The sequence below is a fragment of the Pinus tabuliformis genome, chromosome 5_2 (assembly GCF_031772625.1).
Source record: "Pinus tabuliformis cultivar Carrire ecotype Pingquan chromosome 5_2, CPIR1, whole genome shotgun sequence".
NCBI lineage: Eukaryota > Viridiplantae > Streptophyta > Pinopsida > Pinales > Pinaceae > Pinus > Pinus tabuliformis.
The window spans coordinates 681,464,763-681,492,210 of NC_142306.1; the positions used below are offsets into that span (position 1 = coordinate 681,464,763).

The 27,448-nt window shown below is 38.2% G+C and overlaps 1 protein-coding gene across 2 annotated transcripts in view; it reads left to right on the forward strand.

The window, feature by feature from the left end:
* Positions 1-3,717, forward strand: part of LOC149160948 (integral membrane protein (Protein of unknown function DUF92, transmembrane)) — a 122,792-nt gene extending 119,075 nt beyond the window's left edge. For both annotated transcript variants that reach the window (XM_089436842.1, XM_089436841.1), the window contains exons 4-5: positions 2,957-3,061; positions 3,299-3,717. In XM_089436842.1, coding sequence (XP_089292968.1) covers positions 2,957-3,061; positions 3,299-3,379 — 186 coding nt within the window. In that variant the 3' untranslated portion in view covers positions 3,380-3,717. The remainder of the gene's footprint in view (positions 1-2,956; positions 3,062-3,298) is intronic.
* Positions 3,718-27,448: the final 23,731 nt, after the last annotated feature.

The window sequence follows — 27,448 nt, forward strand, 5'->3', positions numbered from 1 at the left end:
GGATTGATCTAGAGATCATCCGTTTCTGACATGTACAATTGAAGTTATGAATTTATTTTGATTATGGACAAATTGTCAAGGTTGGCCAACAAACTTATGTAGGCTCAGAAGCCCAACAATCACGTCATTCATCCTCAATGTTGCATATAAATAGAAGGTGACTTAGCCTCATTTGTACACACTCATTTTCACACATTTCTCTCTCTCCTCATTGATTGAGTACGGATTTCTGGTCAGCAACTCTCTCCACACGTGCCAAGGAAAGGAAGGATAAATTTCTGTGTTGTACATTGACCAGGTTTGACCGAATTTCCAGATTGCTGTTTTGGGTTGTGTTGACCAAGCATTGCCCTATTTGACTGTGTTTTTGTCAGGGTTATCTCTGATTGGGCAGGCCACATTTCTAGACACAAAAATTGAGGCAATTCGTTGACTATTTGACCAGTGTTGACTGTGGTTAGGGTTGACTGCAGGTGGACTATTTGACCAGAGTTTGACTGGGTTGAATTTGACTGTTTTGAGCGCTATTTCACCTCGCTGTTTGGAGGCTGAAGTTGACTAAAGTTAACCAAATTGTTGAGGGTCAAATCTACCCTATTGACCAACGTTGACTTTTTTGGTTAGAGCTCTTTTGTTGCTGTTATAAATTATCAGATTTGTAAATTGTACTATCTCTCTCTGTTGAACTATTGAAGACTATAAGAAGAATTGATGAAGGGTTTCCCCGCATTGGGGTTTGTCCCTGGCTGGTGCCACATCTTATGTCCTCTTGTCTGGGCTTGTCTTCTACGGTTTATGTTTATGTTCTATCTACATTTTACTATCATGTTGATGTGATTGCTAAACTGAATATTGATATTAGGCTAATAAAGTAAATGAAGTAAAATTGCTCTTAAGCATAGAACATACCATTGTTGTCTAAAATTAACATGGTATCAGAGCTGAGGTGAAGACAAAGCCCAAGCAAGAGTGAAAGAGTAATCACCAAAGACAGTTGGACAAGGACAAAAGACTCAATGGGTTCCGCATCCTACTTTCCGGCTAAAGACAAGCTCCATGATAAATTTGACTATCATGGATGGAAGATGTCTCTTGATGGATTATGTGCAGGGTAAAATCCCTGAACCTCCTTCAAATGCACCAGCTGCTGCGAAGACAAAGTACAATAGGGCTGAAGTCAAAGTGAAGAAGATTATTAGGGATTCCATTGACAAGCAATTGGTGGCCTATATCTCCGGATTGAAGACCTCCAAGGAGATTTACGACATGTTGGTCGACATGTTCAAGGTTAGTAATGCAATTCAAATTCTATTTCTCAAGAATAAGTTGAAGGATATTAAGAAGGGCAAGGACGAGGACATTCAATCCTATTTCTTGAGGATTACTGAGATCAGGAATGATCTACTCTCGATTGGAGAAGTCATTCCTGACAGGGAACTTACTCTCACCACCTAAGTAACCTGACATGGGGTTTCGAGATTCGTAGGATATGGGGATTCAAGTGTCGGATTCAGAGACGTTGACCCCCCAGAATAGGACACGTAGGATTCGTTATATATAAATTAGATATTTCTTACACAAATTCTCATTAATTATACAAATTCATTGATTTCAACCATAGATCTTCATCTAGATGTTAGTTTTACTGTTTACAAAGTAAGTTAGTAACATTATAGCATGCATAGTACATACAAAATTCAAATACATGTCACTATCACATCAATCATAAATGATAAAACAATGAATCATAAATTCTAAATTCATAAATGATAAATGATAAATCATAATACATATTCAATTCATCAATGATCCAATAGGAGAAAGACAAGATAGTAAGATAAAGACACTAACAGTTGTAGTTTTCTCATTAAGTCTAAGGTTTCTACCCTAGTATAAGACATGGAGAGTCGAGTTAATGCCTTGCATGAATTTGGAGCATTGTTCTTGTAGTTGATGTGTCTTGAGCTTAGTGTGATGCTTTGCTTGGAAGAAGAGTAGGTTATTGTATCCTTAATGTTCCATGGTGATCTTGGTGTGTGTGTTGATGCAAGAGTTGAAGACCCAAGGTTTGAGGGCTCAAACTCTAGGATGGATATGTAGATTTGGATGTTAGCATTAGAATTGTCTTGCTGTATTCTTGTGTGATGCAACATGGTTAGGGTTTGTAAATCCTAAGGAAGACAATAGTGCTCATGTGGAGAGTTTGTGTGATACAAGCTTGTTGTATGTGCCAATGAGGACTTGCCGATGTTGTTGGTAGCATTAGGAAGTCTTTAGTGGAGTGACAGGCATTTTTTGAGAGTGATTCCTAGCTAGGTGTTGGTGGTTAGGGTTTCCTATGGTTCCCTAGTTAGAGTCTGGAGAGTTTGACTTGTACCAGCTTTGTGACAAAGCTGTGGTATGTACTTGTAATGTGTCTTTTATATATATAGATTATATTTTAAGCTGTTCAAATATTGTGTACTTGAAAATTTGAGTTTCAGCTTATGTTATGACTTATCATCTTGATTGCATAGATTTAAGTCCCTCTTGTTCATGCTGATATGACATTACTAGGGACATATGATTGCTTTAGCAATTGACAGCCATCTGGTTGAGGTTTTGTGATGTAGTTTCCTGCAGTCAAGTGTAAGGTGAGGGCCTTAAACACACACATGTATTAAACTTTGATGCATCTTTATATTGCTTTTTAACAATGTGAGCTGAGAAATGATAATGCAAACTTATTGTGGTAGTAGTCATACTGCATTTTCCCAAAGCTTTGTGTGCTCCGTTCTTTTCCTTATTGTATTAATTGAAATTCAATGGATATTCTATTCAAGGTGAACATCTAAAACATGGTTAGAATGGTAACAGTAGACTGTTCTTTCTTTCCTTTCCTTTTGTGTAATGGCCGAAGGATGACTGTTTTTCACATCTAACACATCATTCTGTTCATCTTTTGTTTTTGCCACAGGTAGATAATGCCGGAGCTATAATTTGTGTTATTTCTTCACAGCTGGCAAATGTTCTTGAAAGTCAAATTGGCGCTTCTTTGCAAGACAAAGAAGGTTTTAAATGGGTACTTAGTCTATCCTTGCTTTAATTTCTACGTAAAATAACACTGGTAACAGTTGTTTCCTTTTATGCATTACTTTTAAGCAAAGCATCAGTGTTTAGAAATGCCTGACTAGCAGATGGGCCATCCATACATTTTCTCAGTATTTCAAACAATATATTTATCCCTTTCCCTTTTGTCTTAGGACAGAACTTTATATGGAATGGTAGTTTTTTGCTGATACGTTTCCTATTTTTGCAGCTTAATAATGATGTTGTCAACGTTATCAACATTTCGAGTGGAACTGCATTTGCTATGTTGCTTAAATATTTTTTTGGCTAACAAAGTTGGAAAGTATAATATCGTCTCCATCTTGGGCCTCCATTGAAAGTACAGAATAAACTGCATTTGAATCGATGTGTCTGAATTAATATTTTTCCTATATTTCGAAATGGCAAGCTGCTCACATGTAACTATTTCTGTATTATTTTTAAAAGCTCAGTCGTATATTTTACTTTCCAGATCTCATATTAATCAATGCCTTTATAAGGCTTAGGCCCCTGGGCTGCTTTGAAGAGTTACGAAATTGTGGTATATCTAAAATAAAATTTGTGTAGACATCGGTCTCACAGACATATTTTGAATCAATATCAAAATTTAATGATTTTTCTCAAATTAAATCAAGATATTTTCCATTAAATAGTGCTCACAGTCTATTTGAACACCGATGCCAAGGACATGGGACTTGGAGAATTTTAATTGGCTTTATCCTTGGCCAAATTTTTAACAGGCATTTTGTCAATGGTATTTTGAACTGATTTTTCCAAATTTTATTGCGAGTATGAACGGACCTTTAACTATATTGGTATTTTTACTTTTCATCTCACTAGCTGACTGAGTCCCCCCTTACTGCCATTGCATGTCCACTAACCACCTCTTGAATGCAAAGACCAACTTCCAAATTTTTTGGCCATCCAGGAAATCTTGTTTCTCTACAATGTGCCCCATAGGAATTGATCTAGAGATGTAAGCAAAAGTTGTACTGGATTGTCACATGAAAAACAACTTTTGATTTTAACTATATTGGTATTTTTACTTCTCATCTCACTCACTAGCTGACTGAGTTCCCCCTTACTGCCATTGCATGTCCACTAACCACCTCTTGAACGCAAGGACCAACTTTTAAATTTTTTGGCCATCCATGAAATCTTGTTTCTCTACAATGTGCCCCATAGGAATTGATCTAGAAATGTAAGCAAAGGTTGTACTGGATTGTCACATGAAAAACAAGCTTTGATTTTAACTTTGGCATTTTTTATGCAAGAGAGTGTGATAGATGGAAATATTTGATTGACTCAAGCAGCTAATTTTACACCAATGAAAAAATTACATTGAACAGTGTAAGCATATTGAATATTGAATGAAAATATGTTGTTTATAACCCCCTTCAAATGGTTTTTTGCTCCTTAAATTTAGTCATTATGTTGCCCCCCTTCAAACGGTTTTTTGCTCCTTAAATTTAGTCATGTTGCATGAGTTTCCAAAACATGGGAGCATTGAAAATACAGGTATATGTGTTTGGAATGGCGAGAAACCTCACTCAAATCTGCAGAAAGCAACAAGTTTCGAACAACGATAATAAAAAACATAAAAGTAAGTTAAGAATAACAAATTGCAATACAATTTTGAAGATGAATTTGACACTCAAAATCATAAATGTGCCCTCGGTATTTATTTAGTTAATTAGAAAATGTAGTTATCACTGTTTACTGATGGCTTAGAGCACGTGTTTCTTCCTAAGAGGTCATAGGTTTAAAATCAGAGGGGGGTAGAGTATGTATGCTTTCATAGACTTAGCAGTCAAATCACTACTCGGAGGTGGGTCCCTTGTCCCACAAGCAAAGGGGTCTCGTACACCAATTTGGTGCCTAGCTTCCCTGTGACCTTAAAATTGGATAGCAATAATAATAATTTCCCAAAATAAACCAAAATGCAGAAAAGTTCAAACATCAAATCACTATTGAGGTGTGACTGTTGGAAATACTAAGAGGGGGGGTGAATCAATATTTCTTTTCAATTGTTATTTTTACTAGTTAGATCACTTATACTTAGAACACATAATGAACAATAAGAATAAAAGCTTTTATTAACTTCTTTACAATAAATCCAATACAATATAGTGTAGGGCTCCAACCCTAGATCCAGACACTTCAATCTCCTAGGCTCCAACCTGTATTTTGCCAAGCACCGACTTGGACTTCCCAAGGCTCCAACCTTGTCACTTTGAGGCACCAACCTCTAGGGCTCCAACCCTATCTCAGGTACAAGCCCCAACTTGATCCCTTGAGGTCTCCTTTCCTCTAGGGCTCCAACCTGATCTCTTGAGGACTCCTATCCTCTAGGGCTCCAACCTGATCTTCCAAGGCATCAACCTTGTTTCTACGAGGCTCCTACCTCTAGGGCTCCAACCCTCAACTTCAATTTGTCAAGATAAGTTTGATGATTGTTCACGGTTCTCAATATCTTCTTCAATCAGCCTTGCCTATCTTCAGCAGTGCCTCCTCCAAATCACTTCATCAATGACAACCTTGTCTTCTTAGAAGGTGTCACCACTGCTCTTCATATTACTCAAAACAAAGATCTCCAAAGTTACTCCATGAGGGCTTCAACAAACCATCATGTCTCCAAGGGTGCCTTCAAAATGTCAGCGCCAAGGTATCTCTTCGCAAAGCTTCAATTGTTTCAAATGCTCTTACAAACTTACCTCAAGGATGCTTCAAGGTCTTTAATAAGCTGTTGGAATTTCTAAGTCTATGCATTAGAAACCCTTCATGTACTCTTCTGATTTATTTCTGCCTACTTGTTTTGATTAATTAATAAGTTATTTACCATATAAATGCTGAAAATAAATACAAGTACATGCTCAACATTACAGATCATCAATTGAAGGAAACAAAACAAGCACACAAGTGACACCATTGCTTTTGGACCAATGTCCTCGGAAAAACCCAAAGCGGGAAAAACGGTGCAGCTATTTGAGGGTTTTAATTATTAAGCAGTTTCTGAATACAATATGGGTGCCAAAACTGGCTCACCCAACAGAGAATAATCTCAGTAGTAGTACCTCTCAGTGGGAGACAGATGTTTTGGCTGAAACTCCGGATAAAACACTCCGACAACTCCTAGCTCCAATTTGCCCCACAAAAACCCCAACGTTAGCCTCTAGGGATTACGTCAGCCCTTTCTGGCCCAACGTCTGCCCAACGTCACCCTAGCTTGCCCTGCATCAGCATCTAGAGGCACTGCGTCAGCCCTTAGAGCCTCTGCGTTACCCACGCTGGCTCTCTGAGGCACTGAGCAACTCCTCGCTGGATCTGCGTGAGCCCTGACTGGCTCTACGTGAACCTATGGCTCACTCTATGTGAACTTCTCGCTGGCTTTGGCGCTGATCCTCCTGGTACTATCTTTGCCTCTCTGCTTTTGTATTCATTGCCCCTCAAATGCAACTCTGATCACTCTTTCGACTTCCTCAGCAAACCCTGCCCCAGAAAGTCGAAATCTTGATCAACTCGGTGTATTCTCTAAGTGACTCTCAAGCCTTCTTTTATACTTTTCTCATTGACAATTCAACGTCCGAGATTAAGTCCTTAATCAATGGCTAAGATTAACTCTGGCTTGATCCCTTCCAACAAAGTTTTATTTAATTCACATTAATATTTTATTTTCCCTAAGTTTAGACTTAGGGACTCCATTATAAATATTAATTATTTTAATATCTCCCAAACTGTTTAAAATCTGCCCAAACCATTTATGGGTATTGGAGATCTCATGTGCTTTAGCCTCTCCACCAAATTTCATGGCACTACCCCAAATCACCACTCCCTCTTAGTGAAGACTATGCTCTAGTAATACTCTTCACTAAGCATCACCCTGATCATCTGGCATCGGTCCTAGTGCTGATGCTAGGCTTGCTACCTAACATCCTCTGTACTGTTACCCATGGCCCTCCCATTGCCACTGCTGCATCTGTACGACAACCCCTCTCATCATGCTGCCCATAGCACTGCCACTGCTAACTGTTGCACTACAGCTTAGGTACTGAAAAGTAAGTAACTGATCTCCCAACTCTGACATCTCTGTCAGGCTAGAGACACCCATGATGTTGAAACTCCCTCTGTCGTTGACAAGTGCCCCTTCTCTGACCTCTACATTGCGGCAACAACTCCATGCATCTCGCATTGTTGCCTCACACTGTCCAAGGAATCCTGCACTGTAGCTCCTTCTGTTGTTGTATTTGCATCTGTCTCCACTGACATCCACCAGTACTGCTACTCCTTTTGGGGCTCCCGTAACAAGGTATAATCCAAGAGGTTGGGTACTTTGAGGATCTTGCCCCTCATCACCTGTAGTCTGTCTGACTACAACTCGATGTCTCCCAACCTCTTTCCTGGAGATGTGGCTCCCATCTCTGCCAAATAAATGTCGAACTGGTTCCCTTCTCCCTCTTTTGTTGTTGCCCCAACAAAACTCGAATCTGGATTTCTCTGGCGCAAGAAACCTTCTAAGGAACAAGCTCCTCTAGACTCCCTCTGAATCTAGATTTCCTTCATGGAAACCTCTCTGCCAATGTCGAGATGCCCCCACTCTGATTGTTAGTGCAGTTGCACCATTGATCTGGATTTCTTGGCTAGAAATCCTCGGCAGCAACTCCCTCCTCCTTGGTCTTGCCCTGTTAAGTACTGTTCTGACCATAGTAACCCACCAACTTCACTTTGCAACTTACCTACATCGTCCTTTGCCCAGCGAACTGAAGGTTAGAGCTTCTAGGCTCTACGCAATCCCGACACCAGCAAAATCCGCACCTCCTGGCCACAGGCGTCAATCCTTCTTGACTGAGAAAGATGACCGGGTACTTCGTAGGTCGAGTCTGCTCCCCTCCACCACTGCGCTGATCCTCTTCTCGGCTCAAACTTGATGATGCAGGCACTGCATCACCCCTTCCTTGCTGCTTCTTTGCTAGGAACAGTCCCTGTCACTCGGGACAATTGTTTTCTGCTGTTGCTGCTCTGCTCGGCTGATGTCCTCAGTTCTCTTGTGATCTGTAACCACGCTTCAATACCATGTTGGAATTTCTAAGTCTATTTGTTAGAAACCCTTTAGTACTCTTCTGATTTATTTGCTTACTTGTTCTGATTAATTAACACGTTATTTACTATGTAAACAATGAAAATAAATACAAGTCAATGCTCAACACATTACAGATCATCGACTAAAGGAAACAAAACAAGCACACAAGTGACACCGTTGTTTTTGGACCAATGTCCCTAGAAAAACCCAGAGCGGGAAAAATGGTGCATCTATCTGAGGATTTTAATTATTAAGTAGTTTCTGAATACAATCTAGGTGCCAAAATCGGCTCACCCAACAGAGAATAATCTCAGCAGTAGTACCTCTCAGTTGGAGACAGATGTTCCCGTTGAAACCCCGGATAAAACACTCTGACAGCTCCCAACTCCAATCTGCCCCACGAAAGCACCAGTGTCAACCTCTAGGGATTGCGTTAGAGCTTTTTGGCCCAATGTCTGCCCAACGTCACCTTATCTTGCCATGCATCAGCCTCTGGAGGCACTACGTCAACCCTTAGAGCCTTTGCGTCACCCACGTTGGCTCTCTGAGGCATTGCGCAGCCCCTGGCTGGCTCTGCGTGAACCTCTGGCTGGCTTTGCGTCCCTCTCTCTCGACTTCTGCGTTGATTCTCTTGGTACTATCTCTGATTCTCCGTGTCTGTATTCACGGCCCCTTAGCTGCAACTCTAATCACTCTTTCGACTTCCTCAACAAACCATGCGCCAGAAAATCGAAATCTTGGTCAACTCGGTGTGTTCTCTAAGTGACCCTCAAGCCTCCTTTAATACTTTTCCTGTTGACAATTCAGCAGCCGAGATTAAGTCCCTAATCAACGGCTAAGATTAACTCTGGCTTGATCCATGAATTTTGAACCCTTCTAACACAGTTTTATATTAATTCGCATTAATATTTTATTTTTCTTAAGTTTAGACTTAGGGACTCCATTAAAAATATTAATTATTTTAATTTCTCCCAAACTGTTTAGAATCTGCCCAAACCATTTTTGGGTATTGGAGATCTCATGTGCTTTAGCTTCTCCACCAATTTTCGTGGCTAGAGCACATCCGATGCTACCCCAAATCAATATAAGCTACCCCAAAACTTTCTAAGTTGTTAAAAAGGTCCTTTAAAGTTCTCTCCAAACAAGTCTTCGAGACTTCAATTCTCTTAAGCAACTCCAACAAACTTTAATGAATCTATCACTAGATTCCTCCAATCGCTTCTCAATCAAGGCCTTCTAGATAACTCTTTATTAGCTGTCCTCCAAAACTAATCTACAAAACTGTTTCTTGGCTTCTTCAATTAACGTTAACCCCAAGCATTGCCAAAAGACTGCTCCTCAAATTAAGTGTTCTCCAATAAGATGCCTATACAAGATCTTCATTGATCCAAATTTCCATAGTTCAGGCAGGTCGAGCTCCAAAAGGTCTGTGGTAGTGTTTGCAATACGAACTGGAGTCTCCACAGGTCGGATATAGAATCCTTCGCTCAATAGTCACACTGAGTCCGAGATTATTGCTGTTTGTGAACACGAGGAGCCTTTACAATAATTGTTCTTGACCCGAGTTCCAAATTTTTCACTAAATTGAATTTGTCTTCACTTCAAGTGTCATTGCCCATTGCCTATCCACACGACCGAGCTATAACTATCCCTTCACAAGAAAATCTGAGTTCTTGTAGTTTGGTTACTATACCAAGACACTTGATGTATGTTAGATTATCCGAGGCACAAAATCAAGTCACCCACAGGCTCACTGTACAGTTCACAAATCTAGCACCAAGCTTCCAATGATGTAGGGTACATGTCTACACAAAATATTGTAGCTTCAAGTCTTACCAATGTCACTGCCCAAGCCTTCTACAAATGCTAAATCTAGGCCAACAACACTTCCATTATTAAGGGACTGTCTCTTGACACAGTTCCGAGAGTATCGCAACTTGCTGTCACCGGTCCAAATTCTCTCCTTTCACGGTTCTTCTGCAATCCGAGTTTTGGTTCAACACAAGCTTAGTCCGCGCTGATGAGGGCTTGATCCTACAGTTCGAGGTACATATAAGTATGTATAGGATTATTCAAAAGTTTGCCCAAACTATCCAACAATTCGAGCTTGTTCTCCACAACATTGTCATAAATTATAGACCCTCCACAAATATGGAATAAGTTGTTGAAGAAAGTGTAACTAGGTTCGGTCTTCATGACATTGTAATTATGATTTTGTAAAACAAGAAAATGAATTTATTATTATTCCTTGCTGCATGGGTTTCATGAGCAAGAGGTTTATTTTATAGATGGCTCCCATTGAGAGCCTTAGGATGTCAAAGAGTCAATGTCATGCTCTTCTTGAGCATATATGTAATGAATATAAGTCTACCTAGTGACTAGATTAGCCCTCCAAGACAAGCACAATCCTCTTGAAAACAGCAACCAACAAAACGATGAAGAAGAGCAGCTATGTCGGCCTCAAAATATATATTAATGTCAAGTCGGCTCAAATAATAGACACATCCTTTCACTGTGACATGTCGGCTTATTTATGGAGACAAAACCACTATAAATACCCCGCTGGGGTCACCACAGGAAACATAGATTCAGATTTCTCTCTGAACTTCGTATAGGTGCAGGAAGTACAGGACAATTGCAGGAAGAGTTTCAGATGTCATTCTCGGAAGCTCAGGAACTATGGATGGGTACAATAGGGTGCATCTCAGATACCTCTGCAACTTCAGATGGCACAGAGAGTTACAGGAATCTCAGATGGAGATAATATTACAATGTTTCGGTTGGAGAAAGGGTATATGGTTCTCGGATGGATATTGCAGGAGTATATACTCTCGGCATAAGTATTACAGTGATGTGTTCACGACATGACAATGACAAGGATGATCTCGGTGAAAAACACAATCATATTCTTGGTGAAGTTCTCAATGCAGTCAAGGATGATTACAGTCTCGACATGATCTCATAAGTAACATACTCTACCTCAACATACATCAAGGTGTTGTCATGATCCTATCATAGTCATGATCTCGTTCTTAATAAAGACATAGTCTCAAAGGTTATGATCTTGGTAAAGGTGCAGTCATAGTGCAACAATGATGAAGATCTCTTTGATGCAACAGTAATGGCCTCAATGGTGCAACAATAATGATGATCTCAGCAGTGACAAAGAAGAAGATTGATGTCTTGGTCTTGGAGTGGCATAATAGGTCAAGGGTCATGGTCTTGGTATTCGTCAATTGGAATCTCTATAAGAATAATTTTGTGTGGGTTTTCCTGTCCAAGAGGGAGAGGTTTTTGTCCCCCAGGATGCCAACAACTTGTGTTCTTATCTCTTTGTTTTGGTAACTATTTGATAAACTAAAGATGACACTCTAATTAAAATAAGTGAAGATTGGAATAAGAAGAAAAATTGAAAACTCCTCACAAATAGTTATCATGCAAGAAGAATCTAATTAACTCTAACTGCCCTAGATTCTTCAACATGGTATTGGAACTATGGTGTTGAAGTCAAAGGAAGGACTTGAAAAGAGACATACAAGGACTAGTCTTCAAGAAGGGCATCAAAGCAAGTTGAAGAGTTTTGTCAAGATTAAAGGATCAAGTCTACAACATGCAGTGTACAACAAGAAGAACTTGTGTCTCCACAACCATCATTCAAAGACCACCAAGACTCTCCTCAAGATATCTACAAAGCTGTGAAACTCAAAGGACCTCAAAATAAAGATCTCATTATGTTGGAAAAGATTGAAGCAATCCCGATCTACTCTACAAAAGAAGGCAAAACATATTGAAGGCAAGAAGGCATTGTCATCTTCAAGGTTATAATCAAGCAAGGATCATTTCCTTATCTGAGAAGAAGATCATCCAAGGAAGAAACAAATCATCCCTGTCAAAAGGAGCAACCTTTTCTATTAAGAAAAGGCTTTCTCATTCGAACGAAGATCATTCAAGAAGAAGCCATCATGTATCTTCTTCAACCATCATCAAAGAAATCAAGGTGAAGATTTCACCTTCACATGATAAGTATCTTTTCATTCTATAATCAAATTTGGTTAAATGACTTCATGAATTGCAAGGACATCTATAGGTTGATGGGTCATCAAGATTCCTTGCATGCAAAAGGAGGATAGCATAGTCCTCTAAGTCGCTGAAGTCATTAAACATATCGAAAGGTCTCCTCTGAATTTATGGAAAGTGATACTTATGAAAGATCCCCTCACATATCAATATCGGAGACATCAAAGTGATGAAGATGATAAACTCATTCTCTGAATTTGCAATGAAGAAGGTCACATGAAATCCGATCTACATGAAAGTAAAAGGTATCAAAGGATGTATGTTATCTTCTTAAGATCTCATCTACAAAATCTAGGAAGGAAATCATCATTGTTCTAACTGATAGGAAAGGTAACAAATGTCCATGAGCAAGAAGGTTACCTCATTCAACAATTTGTGGTCTCTATGTTAGATAGAGAAATACAAGTTGATGGAAAAAATGTTGAAGGTTAAAGGACTCAAACATGTGCAGAAAGGAAAGGAAAGGGTCCTCAAACAAGACATAGCATTGCTATGGAAAAATTATAAAAAGAAAGCTCATATCACCAGAAAGATGGAGGAAGCTGAAGAAAGGGACGAATGAAAGAGGGAGTAACAAATCTCTACTATGATTGAGATGGTATCCCTCACAAAAGGGTCCTATCATAAGCTCCTAAATATTTAGTTATATGACCATGATAATGAGATGCATTGTGGCATCATGGAAGCATTCGAAACAAGAGCTCGGGACATCGCCATTGGAATCATGGAGGACAAAATCCATGGTAGACAAATATGAAGGATATAGCTCTTGGGAACCTCATTGGACATTGAAGAAAAGGATGAAGTCATCTAGGACAAGGCTCATCATACAAAAAGGAAACATGTGCCACATACAAGATCCTCAAGATTCTCTGAAGGAATCCTCATCAAAGGGTTCACTGATCTAGAGAGGAAGCAAGTGTTTCATCAGGAATCCAACTTCTGGAATTCATGATATGATGGTACGATGACATGAGAAATGAAGCATATCAAGGGATTGAAGATCTTTTCAATCAAGGAAGTTGTTGGAAGAAGCCTAGATGACCTAAATGTAAAATGAGGTATGTATGCTTGTGTTTAATATTATAATGTCATGTCATATGGTTGTAGATAACATGGATCATTACTTCTATCTTGAGAAGCATGATCAAGAGAAAAAGGATCTCCTCCTCTGAAAGGATGCAGGAAGGCATAATTCACACTAGATGAAATCAACATAATATGTCCTCATATGAAGTATGAGGTGGTTGACCACAATGAAGAAACTTTGATTGAAAGTTCTTGGGAATGGAATGTGTCAGGAAGGAAGAGATCGTGAGATATGCAACCCTGATGAAGGTGCTCAACATCCAAAAGGCTAAGAAGAATTGATTATGAAATCTTCTGGAAAGATATGAAGACTTTGATGGAAGTTTGAAAAAGATGGAGACCCTTGACTATGGATATATTTGGGAGATGTGTCAACATGTATGCAAGATGTTGATACCTACAGAAAGAGGTCATGATGAAGAGCCATATCGAAAGGTACCATTTGATTTAATGTAATGTTTTGATTTCTTGAATAATATTTGAATGAGTTCATGCAGGACTACTGGCACAAGAGTTGTAAGTACAAGTACAACTATCATTCATGTGGAGGATGGGAATTCCTGAAATAAACATGATAAGGAAGAAGTAGCCATATGACGAAGGCTCCAGATATGTATCAAGAAGGCCACTTTCCATGAATAAAGGAATGACATGACGAACCAAGAAGGAAAGTGATCGATGGCTAATGCCCTATAAGGAAGAAGCTTGATTGAATTTCATGAAATCAAAGAAATTGATCAAGCAACTGAAGGAGCCACGAAGAAGAAGCTGCTGATGAAAAAGATAGTCCCTAGTTAAGAGGGAGCTCTAACAAGTCCCTAATTGAGAGGGAGCTTGGGGAAGTTCCTAGTCAGACGTAACTTGTGTACATTCCTTTATAGGAATGGGCGTATCCTCCCTAGTTAAGAGGGAGAGATAAACACAACATTCTTGTTTTCACATGGGAAGAAAGAATGGGAGGATTGGGTAATTATCTGGCATCCGATGCTCTTTGAGGATGTGTAGGGCATCCAAGATAAGAGTAGGCAAGATGACCGATATTCTTTGAGGGCTAGGAATCCAAGATAAGAATAGTCCTAGAAGGTTATACTTAGTGAACACCCGGGTGGGTATGTACCTTGAGAGACAATGATGAAGGTGTCTATAATCATTGGTCTCGCCAACATTGTGCTCTGATCTAATGAGAGATAAAGCTGTCAGTCAAGGCCTTACTGTGGAAACAATGTTGGTTACTATGATGCTATACAGATGGGTTACCAATCCGATTCTTCTTATGAGAAAATTTTCATATTAAGAGTGACCAAGTACCATCATGAATAACTCCATAGTTAAGAGGGAGTGTTGAAGAAAGTGTAACTAGGTTCGGTCTTCATGACATTGTAATTATGATTTTGTAAAAAAAGGAAAATGAATTTATTATTATTCCTTGCTGCATGGGTTTCATGGGCAAGAGGTTTATTTTATAGATGGCTCTCATTGAGAGCCTTAGGCTGTCAAAGAGTCAATGTCATGCTCTTCTTGAGCATATATGTAATGAATAAATCTGTCTAGTGACTAGATTAACCCTCCAAGACAAGCACAATCCTCTTGAAAAGAGAAACCAACAAAACGATGAAGAAGAGTAGCTATGTAAGCCTTAAAATATATATTAATGTCAAATTGGCTCAAATAATAGACACATCCTTTCACTGTGACATGTCGGCTTATTTATGGAGACATAACCACTATATATACCCCATTGGGGTCACCACAAGAAACATCGATTCAGATTTCTCTCTGAACTTTGTATAGGTGCAGGAAGTACAGGACAATTGCAGGAAGATTTTCGGATGTCATTCTCGAAATATCAGGAACTATGGATGAGTATATTAAGGTGCATCTCGGATATCTCTGCAACTTCAGATGGCACAAAGAGTTACAGGATTCTCGGATGGAGATAATGTTATAGTGTTTCAGTTGGAGAAACGGTATATGGTTCTAGGATGGATATTGCAGGAGTATATACCTCGACATAAGTATTACAATGATGTGTTCATGGCATGACAATGCCAAGGATGATCTCGGTGAAAAACATAGTGATATTCTTGGTGAAGTTCTCAAAGAAGTCAAGGATGATCACAGTCTCGACATGATCTCATAAGTAACAGACTCCACCTCAACATACATCGAGGTGTTGTCATGATCCTATCATAGTCATGTTCTCATTCTTAATAAAGACATAGTCTCAAAGGTTATGATCTCGATAAAGTTTCAGTCATAGTGCAACAATTATGAAGATCTCTTTGATGCAACAATAATTGTCTCAATGGTGCAACAATAATGATGATCTCAGCAGCGACAAAGAAGAGGATTGATGTCTTGGTCTTGGAGTGGCATAATAGGTCAAGGGTCATGGTCTTGGTATTTTTCAATTGGAATTTCTATAAGAAGAATTTTGTGTGGGTTTTCTTCTCCAATGGGGAGAGGTTTTGGCCTTGGCAGGATGCCAACATCTTGTGTTCTTGTCTCTTTGTTTTGGTAGCTATTTGATGAACTAAATAAGACACACTCTAACAATAATAAGTGAAGATTGGAATAAGAAGAAAACTTGAAAACACCTCACAAATAGTTGTCATGCAAGAACAATCTAATTAACTCTAATTGCCCTAGATTATTCAACATAGGTGGCTTCCAGTGTAAGGTTTTAGGACTTTGTTTTAGGTCTGATATTTTTAGAGAGGTAACCCAAACATAAATACTTCCTCCTCGACCTCCTTGTGAACTTACTGCGTTATGCTCTAAGTTCTTATCTTCACCAAAAATGTTCTTTGAAATTTGCACTAAATTGATGGTGAAATTGGAGTGTTGGACGTCATATTTATACAGGTTTTGACTTATGACGAATAGACATGTCTGTTGGGTGAAGGGGTATCAGCCTACACAAGTCAACCGACCAAAAGTAATAATTTTCTTACCTTAAAATTCAATTTCTCCCAATCTAGAAGGAGTTAGAAGACAAATAATAGCTCGTTGGTAAGAGGAAGAAGTCCTCTACAAGATAGTCAAGGAATAATTGTAAAATGATGTCATTAAGAGGTCAAAAAAGTAATTTTCTTCATGACTTTTTGGAATTTTTAGTACAATCCTTGGGGTTATTTGGATTTTTCATGCATAAGGTCAATGGGACTAGAATGAGGGTTAGGGTAATTTTATTAGGACTTCAAGAGTGGCCTCTAACCATTATTCATATCATCAAGTGTGTCATCATTCATGTCATCATCTTGTTAAATGTCCAGGACAAAGTTTAGGGGTTCTTCATCAATAACAAGGATATCATATTAGGGCTTCAAGTGATCTTGATTCATAATATACAAGAGGTTATGTGATCTTCATATTCCGAAAAGAAGTTTAGTTCTAGGGCTTTCATCACTAGGGTATTATGATTAATGGGCATCTAGGGAAACATCACACATCACAATAATTTTCCATCACAAACAATGCCATATTGACATCAATGACAACCTTGACTAACAATGACAACTACACCGCATCAATTATTATTTTCTTCATGATGATGGTAGTGGCCCCTAAATATAAGTGTGATATGGGAGCAATGTATTGATTTTGATATTTTATCCCCTAACATTCACTCAGGATGCAAAGTTGGACATAAGAATTATGCATAAAACAATCCCATTGGACAATGAAGAGTGTATAGGTGTAATGTCCTACAACTTCAAAGGCTTTCTTAGTTCTTACTATCTTAATTCCCCAACTCAGTCAGCGAAAGGAATTGGTCCACTTACAGTTTAATTCACTCTGTTAGCAGGTATATGTTGACCTTTAAGAGAGTGAAGAAACTTGTTTGTGTGCACAATAGCCTTTTGGCCTTGTTCAAGGAAGCTACCTTAGTATTTAGGGGGATCTGTAACATGATGAGATGTGGATGCTATGTAGAGTGATGATGAAAAAGATATTCCTTCACTTAATTTAGCCATATTTTTGTATTGCATTGCATCTCGTCTTAGTGATGATTATCGCAGTGAGAATGCAGGTGCAATACCCGGTGAGTCTCGAGGCTATATGATTAGGCTTGACACAAAAAGCTATGAATTATGTTGATCATCATCTTTGACCCTATGTTTTGGCTTCCAACATTTTTGAACTATGTTCTACAGTGCGTATTTTGTCAACTTTTGGCCTATCTACTATTTTGGGGATTTTTTGAACTTCTGGTTTATGTACTGTTTTGGGGATTTTTCAAATATGATATGGTAGTTTATATTTTTTAAAATTGTGAAATCATTTAAATTTTCAATTTTTAGCTTTAAATTCGATATATATATATATATATATGCCTCTTATCATTTATTTACAAGGTATTTGTCCATCATTTCGTCATTCGACAATTGCATTTATGTATAATTTCTATTAATTGCAAATCCCTTTTGCAGGGTCTTCAAGTTTCAACTATCATTAGATGGATATGTTTAACAAACCTTACATGCAATTTGTCATTGGACTTTACAACAAAAATATAACCAAGATATTTTGCAACATATTTTCCAAATTTATGATGGTCTTCTCAATGAGGCTTTGTTTCACTAATGAGGTTGACGGAGTGTTACACCATCCACCATGGTCATTGGCAAGGTCATGAACACCCAAATGGCATGTTAAAAAAAAATAAGGTTGCATGCAAGTCCTAGTGGAATCTTGTGAAATAGATATTCATAATTGACAATTATACCTAAGGAAGTGTGTGTTATGTAGTAAAACCTTTCAGGACGTTTCTTGTTGATTTTTGGGTAGCTGCGAGAGGTATTCCCCAACTACAAGTTGGCCCATGAAAAGGAGGGCAATTAAAATTTGAAATTTGAATTAAATTGCTAAAGTATTCCCCTTAAGTTAGGTCGGACCAGGGAAAGGACGTGCCCCTTGGGCACCACAAGAACAATATAATTTGGCACTCGACCTCCTCATTTGGACAAACACAATTTGAATCATCAACAAATCATTTGTTTTTTTGTTCACACATGCAAAGGAGATAAAGGAGATCGATGCTTGAATAGCATTGACCAACTTTGATAGAGTTTTCTGAGGTCTGTTTAACCTGTGTTGAATGAGAGTTTTATGGGTAGAGTTGACTGAATTCTAGGCAGAGTTGATTGAGTTTTGTTGGAAATATTGAGAGGTGGTGAATCAATATTCCTTTCACAATTGTTATTTTACCAGTTAAGATCACTTATAAACAGAACATAAAGTGGACAATGACAAAATAAATCATTTTATTATTCAAGAAATTGATGAGGACTCCGATCCTCTTTACACCGAATCAAGTACAATAAATATATCAGTGCTCCAACCCTAGATGAAGACACCAATCTTCAATTCACCAGGCTCCAACCTGTACTTTTCCAAGCACCAACTTGGTCTTCTTGAGGACTCCAATCCTCTAGGGCTCCAACCCTCACAATATGCTTCAGTTCTTCAAGATATATTTAAAAATTCTTCAAGGCTTCTAAAATATTCTACAACAAACCTGGATAATATTCAACAATTCCTGCAATTAATCTCCAATAACCCTTTGTACATCAATGAAAACTTTAGCATCCACAGAAGGTGTCTCCAAGACTCTTCATGATGCCCAAACAACTTCCCTCAAGGTGACTCCACGAGGGCTTCTATCATACATCAAGGTGTCTACTAATTTCTCCAAGTCAACTTCTAAAAAAGGTCTTCAACAATGCCTGCCTTAACGGGATGTCCTCAAAACAATTTCCTTGGTAATGCTTTAATACTGTTGCTACACAACTTCTTCAACGAGTTTGCTTCCAGGACTTCAATGAGTTGGTCCAAGATATTCTCCAAGGTGTTCAAATGCTGCTCCAATGTCTAGTCCAAGATTTGTATTTAACAAGAGTCTTCAATGATTCTTCAACACAATTTCAAGGGTTCAAGGACCACTTCACAATTGTGCTCTTCAAACTGTTCAAGAAGGTTCGACAAAGATCTTCAAGTGCACTTCAACAAGAAAATCCACAATGTATTCTCAGTTTGTCCAATAGCCTTCAAGTCTGCTTCAATGCTTTCCTTTTCTGCTATACTTTTTCTTCACTGATGTAACAAGGTAATTCAATAATATTCCTTGATCCCAAAACATTGCCCTCCAAATATGAGTCACCTCATGTTACTGTGAGCTTCTCAAAACTGTCACTTCATTTCAACAAGGCATCACAGGTATAAGCCTTAACAAGTTTTGTAGTTCTGCAATAGTAGTATAAGTTGCAAATTTATAAAAACTGAAGTCTGGTGCTTCTTCTACATTACAACGGAGGTTCGGTGCTTAAGAGGGCAAAAGTATGGTGCTCTTTTTGTAGTAGGACCGAAGACTAATGCTCAACAGGGCCACAATCTGGTGCTCTTTTATGTAGTAGGGCTGAGATATGTTGATTCAACAGAGCTGTAGTCTGTTGCTTCAATAGGGCTAAAAGGATGTACTGAGGTTCGACAATCCGAGGTTTTTTGCCACAAGTTAACTATTCTGCAACTGTGCCACTAAAGGTATGCAACATGAGTCTCAGATCCACAAAAGAAAAGGTTTACAATAAATGATTTACATAGGTCTGAAGTGTGCAAAAGATAACCCAGTTCTTAAACAAGTCTACAATGGAGAGCCACAAAATAGTCTTAGGCTTCAACAAGGGATCTGCAACAGTTATATCTCCACCGTTTTGAAGGATATGCTACTACAAAGGTCTGCAATCCTTCAACAAAGATCTGGAGTGCGATTTCCTCACCACAGGTCCTGCAAAACCAATGTTATATCCTTGTTCTCTTATTAGTTCACGAGATGTGAACTATATCTCCTCTTCACCAAATTCTGATGCTTAGTTGGATGCCTAATCGAATTGTCATGTGGTCATATTTATAGTATTTCAACCAATGGTGAAAATATACATCAATTGGAAGAGTCGATAAGTTATAGTGAGCCTACATGAGTCGATCGACAGACTTTGGTCAAATTTAACATATGTTAACTTCAAAAATTAATATCTCCAAATTAGCAAGGAGTTAGGATATAAGTTTATGCTCGTTGGAAAGGGAAAGTGTCCTCTACAAGCTGGTGAGAGAGTCACTTTAAGATGATGTCTCAATTGTTAAGAAAAATATTTTTTTAATGAAAATTCTAGAATTATAGTACAAACTTTAGGGTTTTGAAATGATTTTCTAGATAAGGGTTTTTAAGGATTCTTCATACATTAAGGCATTATGACTAGCATATTAGAATTAGGGCAAGGTATCATCATCATGAATTAAGGTTAGGACTTATTTATCAAGAGAAAGGACATATCTAGGGATTCTAGGATATCTTTAGGTTATTATGTATATGGAGTAGAGGTATAGGTAGGGTTTCATTAGGACAAGAACTAGAGTTGCATGGCCATATAGAAAACCCAGGGCATCATGTAGTGACAAGGACTATGGTTTCTATCATCTTAGGGTTTCATGAGCACCTTTGATCATGCTCATGGGCACCTTCGATTATGCCACTAATTGCATTTCAGATTTATTTAACAATTGGGTTTAGGATTTTATAATCTAGGGTTTCATCATGTAGCGAAGCCATATTTCTTCATAGGGTTTCGTACAATAATCTAGGGCTTCTGGATTAAGGGATAGATTCATTCATACATGCATTGCATAGGTCATGGGTAGCATTTGGGTTCCATGAATGCATACAAGGGCTTTCTTTAACACAACTAGGGAATCTTTAGTAAGGCTAGAGCATGCTTCAACAATGCACCTAGATTGGCATCTTATTGACATCAATGAAAACTTTATCCAAAAGTCTTCCACTTTGTCATTGATGGAAATACTCTCCCCCTTTCAGTATTTTCTCCCCCTTTGATATCAATGGAAAATGGGGTGCTTTTCATGACAATGTCTTTCCAACAAGTGCTCCCCCTGTCATAATTCTTCTTGTCCATGTCATCATGTTGCTTCATCATATTCTTTTCCTTTCTTCATAAAGGATAATTCTTCATGATAAGTATGTTGGCCCCCCTGTCATCATGCTAGTCTTCATGTGATATATCTGTTTCTGCTGACCTATGCTCTCCCCAATAATATGAATGATCTTCTTAATAGGTAGAATCTTGGTAGAACATTATTTTTTCCTATGATTCCCTAGGTTGATCATCAACAAGTATTGATGCCTTGATCATTCAAGGCACATTCAACTTGTTATCCTTCTTTTGCACTTGCTTCCTTCTCCAAATCTTTGTGACTCCTTTTTTTCTGCGAGGTTGACAACTTTTAGATTGTTTAGGAACCCACTTCAATTTGTAATATCCATCTATATGTCCAACATTATGACATTTGAAGCATTTAATTATGTACATGAATGATGTAGCATAATCTCTATCGGCGTAGAGTATCTCCTTGCAAATTTACTTTTGGGAAATTGATTGGAGTCCTCCTTGTTATATGCCATGCAATTCCTTTCCATTTGCCCAAATTTTTTACAAGAATAACAATAACCCAAGAATATAGTTCGATACCTTGGATAAGGGGATTGTCTTGGTTCAGTTCTGAAGTTATTTTATCTTGAGATTCCTTGATGATATTTATTGCCACCTGCAACGTCAAAATTTCTTCTTGGAGAAAAGGATCTGCCAATATTCTGTTGACTCCTTTCCTTGTTTCTACTAGAGCTAAGGGGATTAGCACAACTTCCAAGCTTCATATTATTATCCTTATATGTATTAGGGTTTGCACCACTTTTTCTAAAAGGATCACCTGCATATCCATAAAAAATATTTATCAAAGGGTTATCTCTGATGACCTAGGATGTCATCCAAGGTTTGAGAACTCTTTAGATTCTTGTTCAACTAATCAACTTCTTTCCTTTGAGAAAAAATCTCTTCTTTCATCTTCTCACATTCTTCATCTTTCTTTGCTAAATGGTTATCCATTTATTCCTTCATCCTTGTTGCTTCACATATTTGGACCTTAAGAAAGATGACCTTTGATTTCAATTTGAAGATCTCTTCATATTTTCTTCTAGTTGGCATGCCATGGAATTTCTTTCCTTTTGTCCTTCCAAGAGGACCAAACCTTCCATTACATTTGTAGCTCCTTATGTCTTTTTCTTTGCTTATTCTATCTAAGCTTTAATGGAGGAGACTTCTTTCTTGTATTGACCATTTTCTACTTCATCTTTGCTCAATTCTCCAGACCTTTGTTTAAGATTATTTTCCAAATTGTCTTTATTTTTTCTCTATCTAATTGATTTTTCATGGATATGACTTCTTCATGATGTCGCTTCTTGTTTTGCTACGATTATTCCTTAAGCTTGTTGATATCCTCATTTCTTTTTTGTTCTTGACGCTTTAAAATAATAACTTACTCCTTTGTTTTTTCAAGGTCACGATCAACATCTTGTACCTGCTTCTTGAGTTACTGATTTTCCTTACTCAATATGCTTATTTCTTCTATAGCAACTTCAAGTTTTTCTTTGATATATTCTTTGAGGTCTTATTCATTTTCTTCATCTTTTAGGTCGTCCTTTCTCTTGGTGTCTTTATATACCTCCTTTGACTCTTCATTTTATTTGTGTTCTTTCCCACCATCTTCTATATTTGAGGTCATGAACAAAAGTCCTTTTGAATGAAGATCTTGAAGATTTTCCCAAAGCTCTGTTGCTGAAGAGTATTTCTTCATCTTGATTTTAATAGGATCTGGTAAACTACTCAATATTTCCTTAATTTCTCTTGCATTCTATTCCTCTTCCTTTGCGCTTCCAGTAACCACTGATTCCCATATTTCAGAGCCTTGAGCAATACAAAATAATTTCATTTTTGGTCTCCATGACTCATAGTTTGTCCCATCGAACAACAGAGCTTTCCCAACTTGATTTGCTTATGTTTTCACGGTTGAAGAAGATACATATTTATAAGGATTGGAGACTTTATTCCTTGGCTTTGCCATTTTCTTTTAAGGACCTACCTTCCAGCTATTAGGCTATGAGTGAAGGTACTAGCTTTGATACCAATTGTTGGAAATACCGAGAGGGGGTTGAATCAATATTTCTTTCACAATTGTTACTTTACCAGTTAAGATCACTTATAAACAGAACACAAAGTGAACAATGACAAAATAAATAATTTTATTAATAAAAAATTAATGAGGAATCTAATCCTCTTTACAACGAATCAAGTACAATAAAAAGTTTAGGGCTCCAAACCTAGATGAAGACACCAATATTCAATCCACTAGGCTCCAATCTGTACTTTTCCAAGCACCAACTTGGTCATCTCGAGGACTCCAATCATCTAGGGCTCCAAACCTCTCCTCTGGATTAGCCTCCAACCTTCTCCTCTGACTTAGGCTCCAACCTGGTCTTCTTGAGGGCTCCAACCTTCACAATATACTTCAATTTTTCAAGATAGATTTAATAGTTCTTCAAGGCTTCTAAAATATGTAGAATTTCCCACTGTAGATCACCTGATAATCCAATATACTAAAGCAAAATACTTGATCTACTTCTACAAACAAACTTGGGGAAGCTTAGTCGATTTTGAGCAAGATCAAATATAACACATAATAGAGAATGATAAATCAATCACACATGAACACAGAAGAATACTCTGGGGAAAGCCTCAGGTAAAAACCCTGTTATCTGTATTATCATACAAGTGGAAATATCTCAGGATTACACAAAGCTTTAACTCTCAAGCTATCCAGCTCTCAGTACAATCCCTCACTGCTGCTCATAGACATAATAGACAACACATTGCCTTCCTTCAGTCCTCCAAGCCTCCTATTTCCTTGCACAGTTTCTCCTGGGGTCCAATGCTGCCACTTGTGTGAATTGGCCTCTCACACAACTCACCAAACTCAGAAGTAACTGCGCAATCTCCAAGGAATGAATTCCTTCTGCATGTAAGAGATATCCTCAATGGAATATTCCTGCAACTGATAGTACACTGTCCCATCATCTGATCTCAACTGGGTCTCTCACTGAACTGACATGCATGAGTTATTTATGAGAGAATATTAAGTTATTTGAAGTGCAGCAGTTGCATGCATGCATTAACTAACTGAAATCACAATCAATTCCACAAACTGTTGGAACTAATATAACTGGACTTAACTAAGTTAATTGAGCTAACTAATTACAACTCAAAGTACAACTCATCCTGATCACTTTAATCAAGGGATAACTTCCTCAATCAAAGGGAAAACTGTTGCATGTCTTCACATAAACTTCATGTTTGATTTTCTACAACTAATTAACTCAAGATGAATCAATTAATTATTTTACAAACAACTGCTAAGGTCAAATTTGAATTTGAATTCTCAATTTTAGTTCAGGGACTAACTAAAATTGGAATGTATCCCGAAATGCTATTTATAGCAGTGCTATTTTTAGCACTTCTATTTTTGGCATTTCTTGTTGCTATTTTCAACACTCCCTCTCAACAAGAAAGGGATTATCAGTCACCCCAATCCTGTCTCTGTGGAAATCGAACTTGCATTTTGACAATGCCTTAGTCAAAATATTTGCATCCTGTTCCTCAGTCGAAACATACAGCAACAACATGATCCTCTTCACCACACAGTATCTAAGATGATGATACCAGATATCAATGTGCTTGGACCTGTCATGAAACACTGGATTCTCAAAGAGTTTGATACAACTCTGATTATCGCAGTAGATCACAGTTGGATCCATCCTCTGACCAAACAATCCCACTAGAATCTTCCACATCAAAATGGCCTCGCATGCTGCCTGACTGGCAGCCATGTATTCAGCCTCTGTTGAGCTAAGTGCAACTGAACTCTGTTTCCTGTTGTACCAGGAAACTGTAGTTGAACCAAGGTTGAAAATTCCCCCAGAAGTGCTCTTCCGGTCTGATGGACTTCCTACCCAATCTGCATCTGTGAAGCCCTAAAGCTTCACTCCCTCTATCCGTCTTTTCCACAATCCATACTAAGATGTGCCTCTGAGGTATCTCAGCACATGCTTCGCTGCCTTCCAAAACAACTTGGTAGGCTGAACCATAACTTGACTTAGCTAGTTCACCGCAAAGCATAAATCTGGTCATGTGTTCACTAGATACATTAATGAACCCACAAGCTACCGATAAACAATAGCAACTACTACCTCACCTGAAGTAGCATCCTCCTTCCTCCAGTTACCAGCTAGAGGAGTCTGCATGGGCTTGCACTTCTCCATGTGGAATCGCCTGAGCATCTCATTGGCATACTTGCTTGAGACACAAAAACTTCCCGATCCTTCTGCCACACTTACATGCCTTGAAAGTAGTGCATAAGACCCATGTCTTTCATCTCGAACTCTCTTGCAAGGTCCTCCTTGCAAGACTTGATCAACTGATCATCACCTGTCAAAATCAGATCATCCACATAAAGAACAATGATCAATGGCTTACCTTCTACCATGATGTGATAAAGGTTTGCATCTGCTTCACTCTTGGTGAAGCCCAACCCAGTGAAATAGCTGTTGATCCTGGTGTACCAAGCACGAGGTGCTTGTTTCAGCCCATACAAAGCCCTCTTGAGTTGGCACACATGCGACTCATGATCAAAGGTCTCAAAACCTTCCGGCTGCTCAATGTACACCTCTTCCTCAATCTTCCCATTGAAGAATGTAGTCTTCACATCCATCTGATGGATCTTCCAACCCATCTGAGTTGATAGTGCCAACATCGATCTAATAGATGAGTACCTTGCTACAGGAGCAAAAGTCTCATCGTAGTCGATCCCCTCGACCTTGTCGAGCTATAAAAAGGGTCTCTTTCACCTCTAATTACCTCACATTAGTTTGTCAATCCAGGAATGTTTTTTTATTTCAAAGAGTGTCTCAGTCTGAGGCTATCATTTGCCAGAGTAATGCTAGTAGTATAGTGCTCAAAAATACAAGAGTAAATGGATGCTTGTTTACAACAAACTACTTTGAAAGACTAAACCACACATTCAGAAAACTAAGCAATTTATCAGTCAAGGGTTCAGTAGCAGTAACTCGTCCCTTTGTAAACTGATGGGGTCAAAGGAAATCAGAGAACAGATCGTGGATCTGGGGACCAGACAGTAAATGTCAATGTCCGCTACAGTCTTAGATCGTTCTTCACACCCAAAATAACAATAATGCAAATGACAAGAAATGGAATGGCAGATAAGAAATAGAACAACAAATAAGAAATAGAACAACAAACTTGAAATGGAACAACAAACAGGAAACTGTAACAACAATTGAGTCTAATAAACAACAACACCTTAGTCTACAAGATCAAATGCAATAATCGTGTCCTACAGGGATCAAATGGCAATCCTTCACTTTTAAGGACAAATTGAACAACACGCAAAAATGGAACAACACTAATTAATGATGGATTATAGAACAGCGCTTGAAAACCATTCACATATGCACATGGCACACCTTAATAGTAATCTGATCTTGGTAATCCAGTTATCAATCTTAGTTATAAAGAATACGACTGTATTTCAGAATGGAACAACAAGGTCTCTAGATTCAACAATCGCAAAGAACATAATCCCTAAGATGAGTTCAGTAATACCAATGAAATAAGTGTACACACAGATACTCTGTAATTGAACAACAACAGTATTCTGTAAATACTGGCGATATTATATCATCACTTAAAAGAATAGTAATACGTTGCAAATTTAATACAATGGTTTTGTCTTCAGAAACCTCAATAAATCAAACATAACAAAGCGTGTGATGTAAACTAACAGAACATATCAGATTATCGAATAACGCTGATAAGCAAACCATGCATAAACCAAAAGTAATAGTACAGGAGCAAGTGTCCTCCAGGGCCAGGCCCTTAGCCTCCAGGGGTACACCGCTTGAAGTTATTCCAGACTCAGAGATGAAATAGCAACCAAGTTTGTATTAATGCATAAGACAGAATTACAGTAGATCAGTTCTCAATGAGGCTCGATGATCAAAGTTTCAATCTTAAGGGAAATTACATAAAAACATAACGGACTCCTCGGGCTAACAACACTGCCCCTTTTATAATGGTGAAGGCGGAGATGTCTAGGTGGAAAAATAGTTAAAGCAGCGATCTCTCAGGATCAAAGGAT